The sequence below is a fragment of the Oncorhynchus mykiss genome, chromosome 21 (assembly GCF_013265735.2).
Source record: "Oncorhynchus mykiss isolate Arlee chromosome 21, USDA_OmykA_1.1, whole genome shotgun sequence".
Classification (NCBI taxonomy): Eukaryota; Metazoa; Chordata; class Actinopteri; order Salmoniformes; family Salmonidae; genus Oncorhynchus; species Oncorhynchus mykiss.
Window position 1 is genome coordinate 24,828,262 of NC_048585.1, and position 23,300 is coordinate 24,851,561.

At 44.3% G+C, this 23,300-nt stretch overlaps 1 protein-coding gene across 3 annotated transcripts in view; it reads right to left on the bottom strand.

The window, feature by feature from the left end:
* Positions 1 to 23,300, bottom strand: part of LOC110500116 (USP6 N-terminal-like protein) — a 64,335-nt gene that overhangs the window by 34,656 nt on the left and 6,379 nt on the right. Inside the window, exons 2-3 of one of the 3 annotated variants that reach the window (XM_036957399.1) lie at positions 22,415 to 22,515; positions 7,048 to 7,136 (exon numbers count right to left, since the gene is read on the bottom strand). In XM_036957399.1, the coding sequence (XP_036813294.1) occupies positions 7,048 to 7,136; positions 22,415 to 22,512 (187 nt within the window). In that variant the 5' untranslated portion in view covers positions 22,513 to 22,515. Of the gene's footprint in view, positions 1 to 5,431; positions 7,022 to 7,047; positions 7,137 to 22,414; positions 22,516 to 23,300 lie in introns of those variants that run through there. The other 2 variants (XM_036957402.1, XM_036957400.1) reach the window with 2 other exon arrangements.

Consider the following 23,300-nt stretch of genomic DNA (forward strand, 5'->3'; position numbering starts at 1 on the left):
TGGGAGATAAAGACCCTGCTGATACTTTACATATACAGACATGTACATTCTACATCCTGGGAGATAAAGACCCTGCTGATACTTTACATATACAGACATGTACATTCTACATCCTGAGAGATAAAGACCCTGCTGATACTTTACATATACAGACATGTACATTCTACATCCTGAGAGATAAAGACCCTGCTGATACTTTACATATACAGACATGTACATTCTACATCCTGGGAGATAAAGACCCTGCTGATACTTTACATATACAGACATGTACATTCTACATCCAGAGATAAAGACCCTGCTGATACTTTACATATACAGACATGTACATTCTACATCCTGGGAGATAAAGACCCTGCTGATACTTTACATATACAGACATGTACATTCTACATCCTGAGAGATAAAGACCCTGCTGATACTTTACATATACAGACATGTACATTCTACATCCTGGGAGATAAAGACCCTGCTGATACTTTACATATACAGACATGTACATTCTACATCCTGAGAGATAAAGACCCTGCTGATACTTTACATATACAGACATGTACATTCTACATCCTGGGAGATAAAGACCCTGCTGATACTTTACATATACAGACATGTACATTCTACATCCAGAGATAAAGACCCTGCTGATACTTTACATATACAGACATGTACATTCTACATCCTGAGAGATAAAGACCCTGCTGATACTTTACATATACAGACATGTACATTCTACATCCTGAGAGATAATATACATTCTACATCCTGAGAGATAAAGACCCTGCTGATACTTTACATATACAGACATGTACATTCTACATCCTGGGAGATAAAGACCCTGCTGATACTTTACATATACAGACATGTACATTCTACATCCTGGGAGATAAAGACCCTGCTGATACTTTACATATACAGACATGTACATTCTACATCCTGAGAGATAAAGACCCTGCTGATACTTTACATATACAGACATGTACATTCTACATCCTGAGAGATAAAGACCCTGCTGATACTTTACATATACAGACATGTACATTCTACATCCTGAGAGATAAAGACCCTGCTGATACTTTACATATACAGACATGTACATTCTACATCCTGAGAGATAAAGACCCTGCTGATACTTTACATATACAGACATGTACATTCTACATCCTGGGAGATAATGTACATTCTACATCCTGAGAGATAATATACATTCTACATCCTGAGAGATAATATACATTCTACATCCAGAGATAAAGACCCTGCTGATACTTTACATATACAGACATGTACATTCTACATCCTGAGAGATAAAGACCCTGCTGATACTTTACATATACAGACATGTACATTCTACATCCTGGGAGATAAAGACCCTGCTGATACTTTACATATACAGACATGTACATTCTACATCCTGGGAGATAAAGACCCTGCTGATACTTTACATATACAGACATGTACATTCTACATCCTGAGAGATAAAGACCCTGCTGATACTTTACATATACAGACATGTACATTCTACATCCTGAGAGATAAAGACCCTGCTGATACTTTACATATACAGACATGTACATTCTACATCCTGGGAGATAAAGACCCTGCTGATACTTTACATATACAGACATGTACATTCTACATCCTGAGAGATAAAGACCCTGCTGATACTTTACATATACAGACATGTACATTCTACATCCTGGGAGATAATGTACATTCTACATCCTGAGAGATAAAGACCCTGCTGATACTTTACATATACAGACATGTACATTCTACATCCTGAGAGATAATATACATTCTACATCCTGAGAGATAATATACATTCTACATCCTGAGAGATAATGTACATTCTACATCCTGAGAGATAATATACATTCTACATCCTGAGAGATAATATACATTCTACATCCTGAGAGATAATATACATTCTACATCCTGAGAGATAATATACATTCTACATCCTGAGAGATAATATACATTCTACATCCTGAGAGATAATATACATTCTACATCCTGAGAGATAATATACATTCTACATCCTGAGAGATAATATACATTCTACATCCTGAGAGATAATGTACATTCTACATCCTGAAAGATAATGTACATTCTACATCCTGAGAGATAATATACATTCTACATCCTGAGAGATAATGTACATTCTACATCCTGAGAGATAATGTACATTCTACATCCTGAGAGATAATATACATTCTACATCCTGAGAGATAATATACATTCTACATCCTGAGAGATAATATACATTCTACATCCTGAGAGATAATATACATTCTACATCCTGAGAGATAATATACATTCTACATCCTGAGAGATAATGTACATTCTACATCCTGAGAGATAAAGATCAGTGGTGGTACTCAAAAGCCATACTTGAGTAAAACTAGATACGTTAATAGAAAATGACTCAAGCAAAAGTGAAAGTCACCCAGTAAAATACTACTAGAGTAAAAGTCAAAGTATTTGGTTTTAAATATACTTCAGTATCAAAAGTAAAAGTATTAATAATTTCAAATTCCTTATATTATGCAAACCAGACAGCACAATTAATTTACAGATAGCCAGGGGTACACTACAACTACTCTGATATTAATTTACAAACGAAGCACATGTTTAGTGAGTCCGCCAGATCAGAGGCAGTAGGGATGACCAGGGATGTTCTCTTGATAAGTGTGTGAACTGGACCATTTTCCTGTCGAAATGTAACGAGTACTTTTGGGTGTCAGGGAAAATGTATGGAGTAAAAAGTACAGCATTTTCTTTAGGAATGTAGTGAAGTAAAAGTTGTCAAAAATATAAATAGTAAAGATAACCTACTTAAGTGTACTTCAAAGTATTTTTACACCACTCATTAAGACCCTGCTGATACGTCAAAGGACACATTACACATACTGTGTTCCAGCAGTCTGAAGTGACGGACTGAAAATGTCATCATCTCACTGCGCTCCCTCGCTCTCCATCCCTCTCTCACCAACCCCACACCTCAGCAGATAACCCAGTGACAGACAGAACCTGTACCACAGAACACTACCTACAGTAGCAACCAAGGCTTCTGCTACTGTCTGGGGGAGGAGATAACCCACTGACAGACAGAACCTGTACCACAGAACACTACCTACAGTAGCAACCAAGGCTTCTGCTACTGTCTGGGGGAGGAGATAACCCACTGACAGACAGCACCTGACTGTCTCAGCAGCTCTGTGGTGTGTGTTTGTGTGTGTGTCTAAAGCCAAGCGTGCACATATCAGTGTTTGTGTGCACCTGTGTAGGTTTGTGTGTGTTGAGAATTTCTCCGCAGGGTCGATGACAAGAGATTAAAATGGCAGTGAGATGGAAGGAGGAGGGCCCTAAACTCAATGTTTCCTTTGTAGTGGGCATCACAGATCGATGAGAAGCTCAACTCTCCACAACACCAGCTCTGTTCCACTGCTCCTGCCTCCAGCACAGTGATTACATGCTTCTACACAGGGAATTGAATTTTTTTTGTTAATATCAGGCTCAATATGTTGAGAAACACACAAACCAGTTTCTTTCAGGATTCCGTGATCCTGGTCGCATTTTTTTGTTGTTGCTATTTTCGCATAAAACAGTCAATTCATCGCAATATTAAATCGCATAACACTGACCCATCACCGCAGTACAAAAAGAGGGCTCACAATTTCAACAAATCAGCGCACAAATATGGTTAAATCAAGCCACACTTCAACTTAGTCAGGGCAATTTCGTGACAAATTGGACAAAATCATCGCCATCCAAAATGTCAGAATTGCCACAGCAAAATCAAGCATTTTTGCCTGAAAATATCACAAAAAAAATCTCTGTGGAATCCTGAGTGGCGCAGCAGTCTAAGCCACTGCATCTCAGTGCTAGAAGAGTCACTACAGACCCTGGTTCGATTCCAGGCTGTATCACAACCGGCCGTGATTGGGAGACCCATAGGCCCGCGAAGTGTCGTCCCGGTGTGGCCGGGGTAGGCAGTCTTTGTTCTTCACGGACTTTCTAGTCAAATAAAGGTTAACATTTTATTTATTTTTTCATACACGTCACAAACGTACATGCATGTGCACGCACACACAGATTTCATCATTAACAAGCAGTGAGGTGAGAAGTGTGTAATCGGTTTCACAGGGCTAAGAGAATAGAGCTTAGATACACAGGGCTAAGATAATAGAGCTTAGATACACAGGGCTAAGAGAATAGAGCTTAGATACACAGGGCTAAGAGAATAGAGCTTAGATACACAGGGCTAAGAGAACAGAGCTTAGATACACAGGGCTAAGAGAACAGAGCTTAGATACACAGGGCTAAGAGAATAGAGCTTAGATACACAGGGCTAAGAGAATAGAGCTTAGATACACAGGGCTAAGAGAATAGAGCTTAGATACACAGGGCTAAGATAATAGAGCTTAGATACACAGGGCTAAGATAATAGAGCTTAGAGACACAGGGCTAAGAGAATAGAGCGTAGATACACAGGGCTAAGATAATAGAGCTTAGATACACAGGACTAAGAGAATAGAGCTTAGATACACAGGGCTAAGATAATAGAGCTTAGATACACAGGACTAAGAGAATAGAGCTTAGATACACAGGACTAAGAGAATAGAGCTTAGATACACAGGGCTAAGAGAATAGAGCTTAGATACACAGGACTAAGAGAATAGAGCGTAGATACACAGGGCTAAGATAATAGAGCTTAGATACACAGGGCTAAGATAATAGAGCTTAGATACACAGGGCTAAGAGAATAGAGCGTAGATACACAGGGCTAAGATAATAGAGCTTAGATACACAGGACTAAGAGAATAGAGGCAGCCTTTGTTAAGGAGATGCTTGAGGCCTCGATGTCTTTAAATAGGCTGTTGATGTTTAAAAATAAACCACATCACAACCCATATAATCACTAGCCAGTAGCCTGAATGGGGATGCAGAGTGTTACGGCTCCACCCAGAGCCCAGGTGATTCTCCTCAGAGTGTAGCCTGAGCCTTTGGCAGTGAAAAGCTTTAGCCAATCATTAGTGCCCACAGCCCATCACTGACCCCACAGAGATGGTCCAATCAGCAGACAGGACTAGAGGTCGGGGTTCACCAAGTGTCCCATTACCCCAGGGCACCTTCCTTCATTCTTTAGCACTCACCGGACACACACACAGACCCTGATAGCAACAGAGCCATTACAGCAGTACCAAGGGAGTCTCTTTCTCTCTAGCCAACTCTCTCAAACACAGACACACAAGGGATCTGTAAGAAGTCAATGGCATTCATTTTCAGGGACACAGTAGAGCTAATGCACAGCACAGTGACAGACACGCACAGTGACAGAAACGCACAGTGACAGACACGCACACACACAAAAGAAAGAAAAGGCATTTCACTGTACTTGTCCACGAGACAATAAAACTTGAAAAACACACACCTCCGTATCTGGCGGCTGCTCTGCGTCGGGAGGGAGACACCAGCTCCCTGACCATATGAAGCACCTGCATGCTCATAGTGGGGAGGGGTCAACCGTGCACACTGGGCGTGGGGAGCCCGCTCTCGCACCCCCGACAACCTCATCCCTCACAGGGTCCTCAGAAATCATCCCAATGTCTTAAAAAAGTTCAGATCTCAAATCTTGGATCCCATCTTATCCCTAGGCACCATGTTTAGGGTCCACAGAGCCCGGATCTTTCACCAGTCCTAGTTCCTCTTTTTGGGGTGGAGTAGTGGCGGAAGCCTCTCAAGCTTCCAAGGATGATTCCAAAGTTAGCTATAGCCTCCAGTTCCACCCAGTCATCCCTAAGCCTTTTTTCTCTCTGCTCCGATCCAACCTCCCTCTCTCCTCAGTCGCTCCCTGCACCAGCAGCAAGCCCTCAACACTCCCTTACGCGATCACACATGCACGTCCCTAGCACTCACACACACTTTCTCTCCTACTCTGCTACATGTGAATATCTAAGGCAGTCACATTTAGGTCGACCTAGAGAGGCAGTCTGTTCTAAGACACTGAAGGCAGTCTGCATCACTGCTCTTCCTCTCCTCTCCAGGGGTCAGCGGTTGTTCTGTCCAGGTAGATGATTTCCTCCCGTCCTCCTACGGCTCTCACAGGTCCAGGAATACCAGACCACCGCTCTCACATGTCCATTAATACCAGACCACCGCTCTCACATGTCCATTAATACCAGACCACCGCTCTCACATGTCCATTAATACCAGACCACCGCTCTCACATGTCCATTAATACCAGACCACCGCTCTCACATATCCATTAATACCAGACCACCGCTCTCACATATCCATTAATACCCAGACCACCGCTCTCACATGTCCATTAATACCAGACCACCGCTCTCACATATCCATTAATACCCAGACCACCGCTCTCACATATCCATTAATACCCAGACCACCGCTCTCACAGGTCCAGAAATACCAGACCACCGCTCTCACATGTCCATTAATACCCAGACCACCGCTCTCACAGGTCCAGAAATACCAGACCACCGCTCTCACATATCCATTAATATCCAGACCACCGCTCTCACATATCCATTAATACCCAGACCACCGCTCTCACAGGTCCAGGAATACCAGACGACCGCTCTCACATATCCATTAATACCAGACCACCGCTCTCACATATCCATTAATACCAGACCACCGCTCTCACATATCCATTAATACCAGACCACCGCTCTCACATATCCATTAATACCAGACCACCGCTCTCACATATCCATTAATACCAGACCACCGCTCTCACATATCCATTAATACCAGACCGCCGCTCTCACATGTCCATTAATACCAGACCACCGCTCTCACAGGTCCAGGTAAAGCAGATCACGCTCAAGTGAAGCTCAAATCACACACAATGTCATCTCAACCCGACGGCTGGGAGCTGGAGGTCGTTGGTTTGTTAGCTGCTCTTCTGAGACTCTCAGGCTCAGCGGAGAGAGTGTGTGGTTGTTTTCCGTCGGTGCTCCCACACACACACACACACACACACTTATCTTGTTCGGCAGAGGCAGTAGAGGTGAACACACGCACCCAGCTTTGAGGAACACAGGAAGGAGACTGGTAGATCTCTCTCTGTTTCTCTCCCTCTCTGTTCAGAGAGCTGTGCTGTAGCAGTGCACCTGGCAGGCAGAACAGATGAAGGTGGTTTGGATCAATAGCAGCAGTATCCCTGCTCCAAAGACACGCCACTCTGCTCACATCCACAGCTAGCTAGCTCACTGGGGTAAGGCAGTCAGTCCACCCAACTCATTGGTCTCTCGCCCCGTTGAATCCTCTCTCCCCGTGCTCTGCTCCTCTCTCGTTCCCCCCTTCCAAATTCACATCCCTCCCGCTCTTTCAGATTCTCTCTCCCCCTCTCTTTGTCGCCCCCGCTTAGTGACGACCCCCTGCTCCACCATCACTCTGAAGCCTGGTACATGTACATCAAATATAGGGGGAGTAAAAAAAAAACAACTGTGTGTGATAATCAGTATTTGTGTGTGTGTGTGTGTGTGTGTGTGTGTGTGTGTGTGTGTGTGTGTCAGTATATACAGTTGAAGTCGGAAGTTTACATACACCTTAGCCAAATACATTTAAACTCAGTTTTTCACAATTCCTGACATTTAATCCTAGTAAAAATTCCCTGTCTTAGGTCAGTTAGGATCACCACTTTATTTGCATGTGAAATGTCAGAATAATAGTAGTGTCAATGAAATGAAAAAGTGTATGATCTTGTATGATTTATTTCAGCTTTTATTTCTTTCATCACATTCCTAGTGGATCAGAAGTTTACATACAATCAATTAGTATTTGGTAGCATTGCCTTTAAATTGTTTAACTTGGGTCAAACGTTTCTGGTAGTCTTCCACAAGCTTCCCACAATAATTTGGGTGAATTTTGGCCCATTCCTCCTGACAGAGCTGGTCTAACTGAGTCAGGATTGTAGGCCTCCTTGCTCAGACACACATTTTCAGTTCTGCCCACAAATTTTCTATGGGATTGAGGTCAGGGCTTTGTGATGGCCACTCCAATACATTGACTTTGTAGTCCTTAAGCCATTTTGCCACAACTTTGGAGGTATGCTTGGGGTCATTGTCCATTTGGAAGACCCATTTGCGACCAAGCTTTAACTTTCTGCCTGATGTCTTGAGATGTTGCTTCAATATATCCACATCGTTTTCCTCCCTCGTGATGCCATCTATGTTGTGAAGAGCACCAGTCCCTCCTGCAGCAAAGCACCCCCACACCCCCACGTGCTTCACGGTTGGGATGGTGTTCTTTGGCTTGCAAGCCTCCCCCTTTTTCCTCCAAACATAACGATGGTCATTATGGCCAAACAGTTCTATTTTTGTTTAATCAGACCAGAAGACATTTCTCCAAAAAAGTACGATCTTTGTCATCATGTAGAGTTGCAAACCGTAGTCTGGCTTTTTTATGGAGGTTTTGGAGCAGTGGCTTCTTCCTTGCTGAGTGGCCTTTCAGGTTATGTCGACATAGGACTCATTATACTGTGGATATAGATACTGTTGTACCTGTTTCCTCCAGCATCTTCACAAGGTCCTTTGCTGTTCTGGGATTGATTTGCACTTTTCGTACCAAAGTACGTTCATCTCTAGGAGACAGAAAGAGTCTCCTTCCTGAGTGGTATGACGGCTGCGTGGTCCCATGGTGTTTATACTTGCGTACTATTGTTTGTACAGATGAACGTGGTACCTTCAGGCATTTGGAAATTGCTCCCAATGATGAACCAGATTTGTGAAGGTCTCCAATTTTTTCTGAGGTCTTGGCTGATTTCTTTTGATTTTCCCATGATGTCAAGCAAAGAGGCACTGAGATTGATGGTAGGCCTTGAAATACATCCACAAGTACACCTCCAATTGACTCAAATTATGTCAATTAGCCTATCAGAAGCTTCTAAAGCTTTGACATCTGTTTAAGGGCACAGTCAACTTAGTGTATGTAAACTTCTGACCCACTGGAATTGTGATACAGTGAATTATAAGTGAAATAATCTGTCTGTAAACAAATGTTGTAAGAATGACTTGTGTCATGCACAAAGTAGATGTCCTAACCGACTTGCCAAAACTATTAACAAGAAATGTGTGGAGTGGTTGAAAAACGAGTTTTAATGACTCTGACTTCAACTGTATGTTCCTGTCGTAGACAGTGATAATTTGTGCCCACTAGCATCTTATGCCCTTTTACATTTTCAATCAGTCTCTCTCTCTCCCTCTGCCTTTCCTTTGGCCCCTCTCTCCATATCTTCCCCTCCTTCTACCTCCACTAATTTCATCTATCTGTTGATAATTGTTCATCAAAACAGAACCATGGTGCTCTCCCAGAAGCTTGGCTGGTGGGTAAAACCTGCCAATTCAGACAAACAAATATATAATGATGTCGCATAGGGCTTACTTCATTAATCAATGTTGTTCAATGATTTTCACTGTATCTTTACCTCTTTCCTCCCTCTTTTACTTCCTGTTATGTATTGTCCATATGGTACTGTCGGAAGTATGAATGTTTTTCACCCTCTGCATGAGAAAACCATGGCAATATAACGAGAGGCCATTCATTTACAGAAGATCATACACTTTTTCATTTCATTGACTTTGCGAAGAGATGACTCATACACGCACAAAGGTGGGAACCTGCACGCAAACACACATGTACACAGACACACACACACAGGGTAGGAGGCACGCAGGCACACACACCCTGCAGTCCCCCCCTGTGTTTCAACCCAAGGACAGGGTGCAGTCTGCATTGCAAGCTGTAATGGTGCAGCCACAGTTTCATTCTTTATCCTAATGACATTTCCCCAGAGAGGAAAAGACACACACACACACACACACACACACACACACACACACACGCACACACACACACACACTGCAAGAGTGTGTGTGTCTGCGCCGCTTGAGCGAATGAAAGTGTGTGCAGCCCTCCTAAGGCATTGAGTTATTGGGCCCAATTACAGAATGCCATGATACACTGGCTACACTGTTGCTACGCCCCAACACAATGCTGCCCTGTTGCTACGCCCCAACACAATGCTGCCCTGTTGCTACGCCCCAACACTATGCTGCCCTGTTGCTACGCCCCAACACTATGCTGCCCTGTTGCTACGCCCCAACACTATGCTGCCCTGTTGCTACGCCCCAACACTATGCTGCCCTGTTGCTACGCCCCAACACTATGCTGCCCTGTTGCTACGCCCCAACACTATGCTGCCCTGTTGCTACGCCCCAACACTATGCTGCCCTGTTGCTACGCCCCAACACTATGCTGCCCTGTTGCTACGCCCCAACACTATGCTGCCCTGTTGCTACGCCCCAACACTATGCTGCCCTGTTGCTACGCCCCAACACTATGCTGCCCTGTTGCTACGCCCCAACACTATGCTGCCCTGTTGCTACGCCCCAACACTATGCTGCCCTGTTGCTACGCCCCAACACTATGCTGCCCTGTTGCTACGCCCCAACACTATGCTGCCCTGTTGCTATGCCCCAACACTATGCTGCCCTGTTGCTACGCCCCAACACTATACTGCCATTGCTAGCTGGCTATGACCCTGACATACTAGGAGTGTGGGGCCCATCATAGAGATAGTGCACCACCTCTAAGTCCCCTGGACAAATACACACACAGCACAGTGTAGTGGGCTTCAGTGTTTATTAACTAGTCTTGCTGGTCCCCATCTTCTACAGTTCCTGTGCCATATTGCTGTCTTAATATGATCAACATGAACCATTCTGACATGAAGAAAATCAAGGGAGATAAAGGTGTGTGTGTGTGTGTGTGTGTGTGTGTGCGTGTACACGTCTGTACTGACCAAAGGCGTGCAAAGGAAGAGAGGTAAAGAGAGGAAGACCCGACGGAGTCTGGATTGATCTCCTGTCGATATGAGAGACATACAAAGGCGTATATCGACAGTCTCCCCTCTCTCCGACAGCCCCTCAACCCTGGTCATGAGAGGGCCAGTCATACACACATCAAATCAATGGCCCCTCGAGATGGAACACTCCAGAGGTCAAAAAACCAGAAAGTGTCTCCAGAGACGAGGGAGGGATGAGAGGGAGAAAATTAAGGATGAGAAAATGGGGAGAAAGATAGGAGGAAATGGCAATAGACAGAGAGAGAGAAAAAGAGAGTAAAAGGTAGAGGTTTACACTCATTTCCACTCACTGAAGTCAGTCAAGAGCAGTCTAATTTGACATGAATAGAGCGCTTTGATTGCTGTCTATGCTGCTACAGCAGTAACTCCAATTTCCCCAAACACTCCCTCTCGCTCCCTACATGCATCTCTCTCTCCAGCAGGCTCGCTCCAGGTCAAGCTAGCTGACAAAGGGGCTAATGCACAAACAAGTCACTGAAAACACCCACTTGCTGTTAGCTTGGACTGGTAGGAACACACTGTAGAAGGCCAATAAGAAGTACTGGGATTTTACACTAACAGTTTGTTGTATTCTGATCTGAACCAACTTCCATTACTCTTCTCCTTTCTTCCATGAACACTGATCTGGCAGGGTATGACAGGTCAAAGCAACATGATAAATCATATCCACCCCATTCACATATCATTGGCTATGATGGAAAGGCCACGAGGAAAGGAACCAAAGTTAAGAGTATAGAGACACAAACTATGGGTGTCAGCATGCAGCTGTTCCACTACTGTTTTCATGGATGTTTTGCAGGGAGTTGTTGAGTCAGCGAAAAATCCGAGTTGAAATGTTTTTCAAAACAGTTGGACTTTTCTGACTCCTCTTGGGTCTGTCCCAGTCGTCTGTCCCTTCCCCATTCCTCCTCTCTCCCTTTCCTTCCTCTGTTCTGGCTCGGTGCCACAGGGCAGACTGGAAAAACATCACCGGGCTCCCTCACACTTCCTGTTTGCCCCGTGTCACTTCCTGCTCTCTGGGTTTAACTTTTAAACCAATCAAAAGACTGCTAGTACTGCACTGACTGTACTGACCTTCTGCATGCCCACTTCACGTTCAAGTCTCCAAACTCTACAATGACATCGGACTCTTCCTTATCTATGAACTCGATCCAACACTTTCAGTCTCAGTCTTCACCCAAACCAGTTCTGGACACTTTGAACGTCTCACACCTCACTTTTACACTCTCAAAGACCACTCCCACATCCAAGCCAGACCTCCCCTCACCCAAATCAGGCCTCTGCCTCACCAAAGTCTACTCATCATCCAAAACCTGGCCTCAACCCTCCTGCCTATATCTGTCCCTCCCCCATCCTCATACTTTCCCTCCGGCCTCCTGCAAGCCCGGTCTGTCCTTCACCCTACCCACAGCATGCACAGATCTTCTGCTGTGGCCTTTTACAGGATGGTGAGAGATTCAGAGAGCCATAAAGGCTCTCTATGGGGAGAGCTGAGCAAACAGATGTGTGTGTGTGTGTGTGTGTGTTAGGAGGAGGGGTGGAGTTGTTTACAAGCCAACAGTAAAATCAGCAGCTGCTAAAACAGTGGAGCACTAGAGGTGGAGGTGACAATGATGTGTAGTTGTGCTGTAGGAGCAAGAAGATGAATGACAACCCCCCCCCCAAACTGCAGTACCATGAGCGTGGGAGTTTATAAACGATACCCAAGATACTCTGCTCAGGCACGCTCGCGGTCAGCCAGACGTTCATGCGTCTTCTGGTCGACAGGGTCTATCCCGTTTGACATTGGTCGATACGATGCGTGTCGTTCCTCATTGGTTTGACGGGTTGCGCGCCATTTCTCAGTTGTCAGAGGGTGTGTGCGGTTACTCAATGCTCAGTAGGGTGGGTGTGTTGTTTGTTATTGGTCATAGGGGTGAGATCAGGTTGCTACTGGTCAGTGGAGGTGGGGGCTGGTATTGCTCATAAGGTGTGAATGGTTTGGCCATTTGTCATAGAGTGTAGTAGGGTTTATGGTTTGTCATTGGTTAAGGTGTGTCGTGTCCTCGCCACTAGAAACGGGAACGATTCTCTCAGCACCAGCCATTTCTGAGCATGCCTGTGTATTCTGCAGTGTAGGCAATGTGGGTTTTACAGCTTGCCTGTCTCATGCATTCGCCTCATCACAATTACACAAATGTACACCACAAATGTGTGAGTGTGTGGCTGCATGTCCTGCAGTATAGAGTTACGAGTCCTGTTCATAAACAGCGGGTATACAGAAGCAATTCAGTCAAGATACCAACCACACCGCTTCCAGTTGAACAGCCATGTTGTTTATATGAGGCGTTCACAGCAAAACATAAAGCAAACACGAGGCAAGTAAACCGTCAGTTTGAACTAGATGTATTTGTAGTGGACTATATAGGGAATATGGTGCCTTTTGGGATGCGTCCTGAGAGAGTGGAGTAATGGAGTGAGTAAACGTGATGTGAAATAAAGGCTCAGCCTGTCCCCAAAGACAAGCACAGCTCCTTAAATCCTTAATCAGGGTTCTATACATAGTGCATGACCCAATCCGTCTGAACTCAACGCCACACATTAAGTATTGATAGGTTCAACTTTGTGAGGAGCAGCGGGGTGCCAGGGTAGAGCTGGGAGTAGAGATCACCATGGCTACATGCAGACTAGACAGCCCATGACAGGCCAACAACAAGCCTTATGGCAGTAGAAGAGTCACCACAATTACTATATATATATATATATATAGTGCCTTGCGAAAGTATTCGGCCCCCTTGAACTTTGCGACCTTTTGCCACATTTCAGGCTTCAAACATAAAGATATAAAACTGTATTTTTTTGGGAAGAATCAAGAACAAGTGGGACACAATCATGAAGTGGAACGACATTTATTGGATATTTCAAACTTTTTTAACAAATCAAAAACTGAAAAATTGGGCGTGCAAAATTATTCAGCCCCCTTAAGTTAATACTTTGTAGCGCCACCTAACACCTGGATATGTTTATTTTTGAACCATTCCATTGTAGATTTTGCTTTATGTTTTGGATCATTGTCTTGTTGGAAGACAAATCTCCGTCCCAGTCTCAGGTCTTTTGCAGACTCCATCAGGTTTTCTTCCAGGATGGTCCTGTATTTGGCTCCATCCATCTTCCCATCAATTTTAACCATCTTCCCTGTCCCTGCTGAAGAAAAGCAGGCCCAAACCATGATGCTGCCACCACCATGTTTGACAGTGGGGATGGTGTGTTCAGCTGTGTTGCTTTTACGCCAAACATAACGTTTTGCATTGTTGCCAAAAAGTTCAATTTTGGTTTCATCTGACCAGAGCGCCTTCTTCCACATGTTTGGTGTGTCTCCCAGGTGGCTTGTGGCAAACTTTAAACAACACTTTTTATGGATATCTTTAAGAAATGGCTTTCTTCTTGCCACTCTTCCATAAAGGCCAGATTTGTGCAATATACGACTGATTGTTGTCCTATGGACAGAGTCTCCCACCTCAGCTGTAGATCTCTGCAGTTCATCCAGAGTGATCATGGGCCTCTTGGCTGCATCTCTGATCAATCTTCTCCTTGTATGAGCTGAAAGTTTAGAGGGACGGCCAGGTCTTGGTAGATTTGCAGTGGTCTGATACTCCTTCCATTTCAATATTATCTTCATGATGCTCTCTGCGCTTTTAACGGACCTCTGAGACTATCACAGTGCAGGTGCATTTATACGGAGACTTGATTACACACAGGTGGATTGTATTCATCATTATTAGTCATTTAGGTTAACATTGGATCATTCAGAGATCCTCACTGAACTTCTGGAGAGAGTTTGCTGCACTGAAAGTAAAGGGGCTGAATAATTTTGCACGCCCAATTTTTCAGTTTTTGATTTGTTAAAAATGTTTGAAATATCCAATAAATGTCGTTCCACTTCATGATTGTGTCCCACTTGTTGTTGATTCTTCACAAAAAAATACAGTTTTATATCTTTATGTTTGAAGCCTGAAATGTGGCAAAAGGTCGCAAAGTTCAAGGGGGCCGAATACTTTCGCAAGGCATATATATATATAGATATTTTTTTTTCTTTTTGTGTGTGTGTCAGCAAGTGAATGAGTGTGTGTGTGTAAACGTTTTACTATACTTGTGTGTACCAGAAGTTCTCACAAGAAACGTAAACCAACTAAAATTCAGAGAAGGACATTTTGCCGGTTCTCACTTGTAAAAAGGCTATTTTAGGCTTAGGGGTCAGGTTTAGGGAAAATAGGACTTTGAATGGGAATGAATTGTTGGTCCACGAAAAGTCCTCACACGTATAGCTGAGTGTCTGCACGTGCAAGTACGTTAGCGTGAGAGATTGGGATTCCGTGTCAGTCAGTAAGTGTGTACTATATGTATGTGTGTCGGTCAGTAAGTGTGTACTGTATGCATGTGAACGAGTGAGGGTGTGTGTGTGTGTGTGTGTGTGTAGCCCAGTATGTTTCCCCTGTCCCTCCTCCACTGGTGAGATGCCCTGAGGATAGCTCAGTGGATCCATTTCCTCCTCCTGCTGTGTTTACTGCTAGATGTAATCATATTCCTGTGAGGCTTCCTTCCTGTTCCCCCGAACGACACACATCCCAACTAGGGTTGCACATTTTGGGGAATATTCAGAGGTGGAAACTTTCCGTGGGAATTAACAGGAATATATGGCAATTAACAGAAATATATGCAAATTAATATTAATACCATTTAAATATAAATGTTTTTTTGCATTGGATATATTTACTATATCATTTGGAGACAGAAACAAACACATTTTACCTTATCATAAGTACACATAATTGCAAATGATTAAATCCTTCCAATAGAAATCAAAAACTATTTAGTTACGAATTGAACTTTTAATTAAATGAGTTGACTCTTCCTTTGGAATGATTTCACTGAACAACAAAAGAAAAGGGAAAAATTAATGAACCCCAATCATCCATCGCATCTCCCAAAAATATTTTCTAAAACTTTGGTTGTCTTCCTCTCAGGCTTCCATGTCTTCTCCCTGGACCTCCTGAATGTCCACCTCTTGAACATCAGACTTTGAGGCCTCATCTTCACTGTCACTTTCCAACCTTGTTGAGGATGGCTCGTTGTCAGGCTCAAAAAGCCTCAAATTTGCCCGGATGGCCACCAATTCATCAACCCTTGTATTGGTCAGCATGTTGAGTGCTTTGGGCTCCGTGTTCCCAAACAAGGACCAGTTGCGCTCTGAGGCAGCTGATGTTGGTGGGATTTGGAGATGGAGGCAACAGGGGAAAGAGCCTCAGATCCACAAAGTCCCTTCCACCAGGTGGCTGATGAGATATGTTGGCACGGCTGCCATATTGCATCTCCATCCCAAGGCCCTTGCTTGGAAGTGTACTTCGCCAGACTGCCAAGAACCTTGCCCTCATCCAGGCCAAGGTGGCGAGACACGGTAGTGATGACACCATATGCCTTGTTGATCTCTGCACCAGGCAGGATGCTCTTGCCAGCATACTTGGGGTCCAACATGTACGCTGCAGCGTGTATGGGCTTCAGGCAGAAGTCTTCACGCTCTTTGATATTTTATTTTTTCCCTCTGCTTGGAGCAACAGTGAAGTGGGCAGGGCAGTACGGATTTCTTCTCTTACATCTGCAAGCAGAGTCTGAACATCAGACATGATGGCATTGTGTCCCTCAATCTGTGCAATGGCTACTACTATAGGTTTGACTGCTTACCACTCTCTCCCAAAACACATCATCCAGGAGGCTTCTCTTGATGGGGCTGTCCATGATGGGGCAGACTGATTCGGCCATTTCTTGGAGACTCCTTCCCCTCCAGGAGACTGTCAAACATGATGATATCACCATCCCAACGGGTGTTGCTGGGCAGCTTCAATGTGGTGCTCTTATTCTTCTCACTTTATTTGGTGAGGTAGACTGCTGCTATAACTTGATGACTGCCTTCAAGCTCATCTGCAATGTAACGACCGGTGTGTCTATTGTCCCTTGTGTCTGTGCTCTTGTAGAATACTGGTTGAGGGGTGGAGATGATGTAATTAATTATTCCTTGCCCACGAACATTTGACCACTCATCAGAGTTGATTGCAGTACAGTCTGCTTTCTCTATGATTTGCTTGACCTTCACTTGAAATCTGTTGAAACTCTGCATCCAGCAAATGAGTAGATAAAGCATGTCTGGTTGGAGGGGTGTATGCTGGGCAAAGAACATTAAGAAATCTCTTCCAATACACATTGCCTGTGTGCATCAGAGGTGGACCAGTTGCATACACAGCTCGAGCAAGACATTCATCAGCATTTCTCTACTACGTTCCGCCATTGAGTCAAAAAAAAACTCTGATTCGAGGAGGACCATGAGCTGTTGATATCGATAAGGTGTCTGATTCATCATTTTCACCTCGAATAGAAGTAGAGGGACTTTTGTCAGAGGTTGATTGTTGTGAATGAACTTCATGCACTTGGCCAGATGATTCTGCATCTTTGTTGCATTCTTCACATATGATTTGGCACAGTATTTGCAAATGTACAGCTTTTCCTTCTATATTAGCTGCAGTGAAATGTATCCACACATCAGATAGTGCCCGTGGCATTTTCCTGTAAAGCTTAGGAACATTTTTTCAAAAAATATGCAGTTGCAATTCCATGTACAGATAAATAGTTAAGCAGTAAGATTAAACAACTCCTTTGTAAGATAAATGTTTTAAAATGTAACATGTATGGAAACAGGTGAATTAACACTCCTCAGTTAGCAGGCTCAATCAAGCTAAAACACACATGGTAGCAAAAACTAACTAGCAGAAATTGTTAGCAAGTTAGAAATGATTTAAACACACTTTGCTGTAGGCTACTATTTACTAGTTAACAAAAAATCATGCATGTCATAAAATATATTCACCCCACCCAGTATGGTAATCAAAACCTACCAGAAAGTATGTAGTCCTTGGCTCAGACAGTGTAGTAGTGTGGGCTCAATAGCATCTCATTAGTGTGCAATATCTTGAGAATCAGCTGTACATGTGATGGAAGAATGAGGGTTGCAATTCCATTGAATTGGGAATAGTTTAACCAAAATATGCCACAAGACCTAGAATTGTCTCATGTGTATCCCACCAAAAAAGGTTCACTGTTATATTTTGATGAATTTAAGAAAAATTCCCAGGCTTAACTTCCCATGGAAAATTTACAACCCTTTGCAACCGTAACATACCTGCGAGACCCCCCCCCCCCCCCATCACAACATGTCATCAGCTACATGCTGTGGTCCACAGAGAAAAGCAGAGAGACAGAGAAAGAGAGAGAGAGCAACAGGAAGCCAGGTCAGTGGAGTGGGAGACTTGGTTCCATTGTGAACACAGAACTGAGACTACGGCTCCACAGGAGGAACTGAGATCAGAGGATATGGGAGAGGACATAAACACTACCGTACTAAAGCCCAAAACATAACACTAGTTGAACACTGCAATGCAGCAATGCTACTACCTCTATACAGTAGCAGCTACAACCCATTGCAGCCAGTTGCTCCAGTTATAGACGTGTTATAGACATCGAGAACAAGATAAAACTCGCTGAAACGCACCACCTACGATTCGCCACATGGCAGCTTCTTATTGTTGCTAGTCATCTGGCCATCCAGAACCACAACAACACACTGACTTCTGCCCCATTGAAGTGTGCACATCGTTGTCATGACGCTGTCAGCTAACCCATCTATAGCTACAACAACAAACTGTCCTGCCTGTTAGAGGTGACACCTTCAATGGACGATAAATCATTTACATTTTGTACAAAAAATATCTACCTACCTAACACCTACGTGCACTCTCCCATACTCAAACTTCTCAACTTGTTCAGGACACAGCCCAAGTGGGATAGATGAACTAGTCTAACCTGTACAATACAAATTGGGCTTTGTCCCTCAAACAAATACCTCTCTCTAGTAATTATCCCTGTGACAGTGTCAGTCTGAGGGAATGCTGGAGTCTTGCTGTGCTAAGCAGAGCTGTCCTGTCCGGAGACAGAGGGATGTTAGCAGGCCTGGCCCTACACCAAGAGACAGAGGACCAGGGGGATGGAGACTTCTGCTTAATCAGTGCTGAGACTTCCCATGTTAGCGGTTTAGAGATTGTGTAGCCCTAGACTGTGCCAAGTTAGCATGTTAATGGATTGGAGGCCAACTGCTTTTAACCAGGGCCAAGTGTTAGCATTTTAGCAGATAGCCACTCTGCCCTGCTCAGCATGAACAGGTCCAAGGATTAGCCGGTTAGTGTTTTGGGGGCCTGGATTTGCATTCGGAACATTATTGTTCTGTCAAAGTGAAATCCTATATTGGTGTGTTCCAGTAGTCTGTTAGCATGTTCCCCATGACAACAGGGCTAGTGTTATCAGGCTGTCAGTGAGCAGTGGTAGCCAGCAAACTAGGCTAGCGGTGCTGTCTCAGTGCCCAGCAGATGGAGACCAGATGAGGCTTTAGAGGAGATAATGACCCTAGTCTGCGCCACGCCTAGCCACTGTGGACCCAACAGCACGCTAGCTACCGAATGACATCAGATCAGTTCTCCTCTGACAAGGAGAGAAAGAGGAAGCGGCCGCATGAAAGACAGAGTGGGGGCAGAGACAGAGAGAGTGGGGGCAGAGACAGAGAGAGTGGGGGCAGAGACAGAGAGAGGGGCGGGGGAGACAGGTGATAGCTAGACATCTGGTAACATACATCACTCCCCCTTTCATCTCCACCTCCATAACATAGACATGTGAAGTCTGGATTGTTTATCAAACACGGCTCGTCAGTAGGGAGAGGGGGGATGGAGAGAGAACTCTGGTGACTGATATCTACACTACTGAAAGACCTCTACACTAACCTAGGGGCCTGTGTATAAGCATTCACAGTCCAGCCATTTCAAGGCGAAGACAGAACTACTCTTCACTGTGAGAACGCATGTTTCACATTAAAACAGAAAACAGGTTTTTTGTTGTTGGTGAAAACACAATGGGAACTCTGTGCTTTTTTAATTTACCTCAGAAAACAATTGGACACTGGTTTTGATATTAAAATAGTAATAATTCAATTCATTTATGTAGTGTTTTTTTTTTACCTATTGCTCCAAGCGCTTCACAAAAGCCAACAATCTTGTATCTGTCAAAACTTTGTGTGATGCAGAGACAACTCCTGTCCTCTCCTCCTTTCCAAATGCACAGGAAATGACTCCATCCAGAATGAGTCATCATCCATCGACCGTCGCGCATTAACAGACTCGTTAGGGAGAGCAAACCCCCCTCATCTCCCCATCCTACAGGCTAACGGGCGGGTGGAGGCTAATTAGGGTAATTAACTAGGGATATCAACAACATCGAGAGGGCACAATCAGTGAGTGAATTTACCAAAGCCATTTTATCCCAAAGCACATTGTGTGCCGAGAAAGCACATTGGGGTACAATACGTGACCGTACTATCAGCGTCTCCCATGGGGTTACAACAGGGTGTTATGTTAGTGGTTTGGGTTGTTAGTGGTTGTTGTTTTGGTGCAGAACTCTCTGTAGCTGTGCTATTTGTGTTCTCACTGAAGTAAGGGATCAAAGCTGGAAAGGCCTTTCAGCATTTATCAGAGCAGGAAAAGTGGGGACTTGGTGATAGGCTACGCAGGGCCTGAGCACAAAACCTAGACACACACACACTACACTTTCCTGATTCACACTCTGGAACTTTGAAATGCCTGTAGAGTAAATTTTGTAAAACAATATAAAGAAACATTTTGGCTAATTAAAACATTTAGATTTTCTATAATCATGTTTAAATTTTTCAATATTTCATAAACATATGTAAGACATTTGTTATTGAAATCAAAATACTAGTCATATAACAGAGCAAGTGGTAAAGCTTCATATGACACCACCTTTTACTTTGTAGCGCCTACAGATTAAACACTATGGAGTCTTAAAAGGAGGCCGTGCATAGGGCAAAATGTCCAACTTCTATTCATTATTCATATATTATGCTTTAATATACTAATGCCAAATATATGTCTACAATCCTCCCACAAAAAAAAGCTTTGATGGTTGAAATTTCATAAAAATCATGGTCTTTTTTGGGGGGCTACTTTAGTGAGAAATCAACAAGTGTGTTCCATGAGTGGTTTCCGGCCCAATTCTCTCCTAACCCTAATAACCCAGTTTGCAGTGTGAGAGCACAGAGCAGCAGACGTGAGCTATAAATACCTGCTTAGCACCAAGTTCCTGGCAGGTGTCTCTCGTCTGTTACTATCAATTACATTTTCATCCATCACTCAAAATCAGACACCTCGTGGACCATAAGCACAGATCACTAAACATGTGCACACGGTCCCATGCTTGCCCTGCATGTTTATGAGCGTTGGAGCGTGCAGAGGAAAAGGCAGTAGTCGAATTCCCTATCTCAGCACTCCCCTCCACAGCATCTGGCTGATCCAATCACCTTACAGTGGACACCTCACATGCACAGGGTTGCCCCGGTAACCTACTAGCAACCCTTCAGCACCAGACAGAGACCTAGCCTACTGCAGATAGAAATGCACTGTATGGAACGGACATGTTCTACTATAATAGATGTGGACATACTGGACAATCAGGCCAGCTCTATGCAATACATTCTATCTGAAATGCTCTTAAATATTTTTTGCTTTGTTGAATCTGGAACTCGACTTGATAAAGAGCCGTGGGAAAAGTCCCCTTTGAAAGAAGATATCCAGATAACAGCCAGATAACTTTGTTTGTCCAAAGTTTTAGTTATGAGTGTGGACGCATCTTTTCATTCCTTTGATACCGCTAACTTAATTCACACTCAGCAAAACACACACACACACACACACACACACACACACACGAAGCTCTTAATTATTGCCATTGTATTCTGAGCCAAGACACATTCCAAGTGCAATATCTTAACATAGAACTGAGCAGAAGCTCAGACATGGTGTGATTCACAGCTCACTTTTCCATAGAATGCAGCATGTCCCATTAGACACTGTCAGATTCAACACCATGGACAAAGATGGCCCAGGCACAGCTGTACTCACTCACACACACACACACACACACGATGGAGTGTGCATCCTGCTACACCCCATGCCCCTTCCCATCATGCATTGCGGGGCTGATTGATGGGTGATTGCCGTGGCGAGTCAAGGACGCAGCACTCTCTCCTCTCTACCATACGGTTCAGCCACAGGGAGCAGGAGGTGCAGACAGACTGAGCCCATTTAACACCTCTCCACATGAAGCATCCATAGGCCACATGTAGTGGAGCGCTGTGGATCACAGAAGCATAGCAAGGAGCTACTTCTCTTTTCTCCAGCTTCTACCCAGACGGGTACATCAAATAGCTACCAACGATAAAAAGGACTTTTCCCACTAGTGAGCTGAACTGAGCAGTGTTAAACTGTGCAGGCCGGCACAGTACGGTTCAGTCCGGCTAGATGGTGTGAGAAGGGTAGTGACCTATGATAGCCCTGGCTGTGTTGTTGAGGGGCATGGTGAGGGGTTATAGGTACTTACTCATAGTGGAGGCCGGGGGCGGGGAACAGGGCAGGGCCCAGGCGGGGTTTTGGACAGGTGCGGTCGTTCTCCACAGGTGCCCTCCTAGAGGCACTCATGACCTGCAGAGAAGGAGTCATTCAAATGAGCGAAACTAAATAGGTGCTCAAACACATTTGATATTTCAGAGACAAATGGATCACATTTTAAGTGGCGACACACTGTCAAGGAGACAAATCATTATAACGTTCAGAAATATCATTAGGTCTTTCATATGAGGAATCACATTAGGCCTGCGTCATTGACTCCGCGATGGGTACAATCTATCCTATGTCCTGTCCACCTCACTGCCATACACCCCTGGAGTGACGTGCTCCATGACACAAACACAGTACGTGCAGGGCACACACACATGCCCCGATGAAGAGGATCAGAGATGACAGTTGGCATGGTCATTAGTGTCATCGTTGAGCTAGTAAGACAGGGTGCGGTGAGAGTGACCAGGCCTGTATGTGTGTGTGTGTGTGTGTGTATATACCCATAAGGCCCAGCCACCGGCCCACCAAACTAAATAACCATAATCTGGTGACAGTGGTGTTCCTCTGTGGTGGGGTAATAACAGGTGATTGGATAGTGCTGCAGATGCAAGCCAGTGGGAGGGAGGGGTCAATTACCTGGCTCATGTTGCCATGACACAACAGGGCAGAAGCCACAGAGGATCCGATTCTTCCTAGAGACCTCTGTTATTGGTCGAGCACAGGTCAGAAAAACTCTTAAGATGGAATCGCCATCGGGGGAAACAACTCCACTGTTTGTAACTCCACTGTAATCGGTATCCAATAGATCGGTATATTTTGGTCCTCCAATAGATCGGTATCGATGTCGGTGTTGAAAAATTATAATCGGT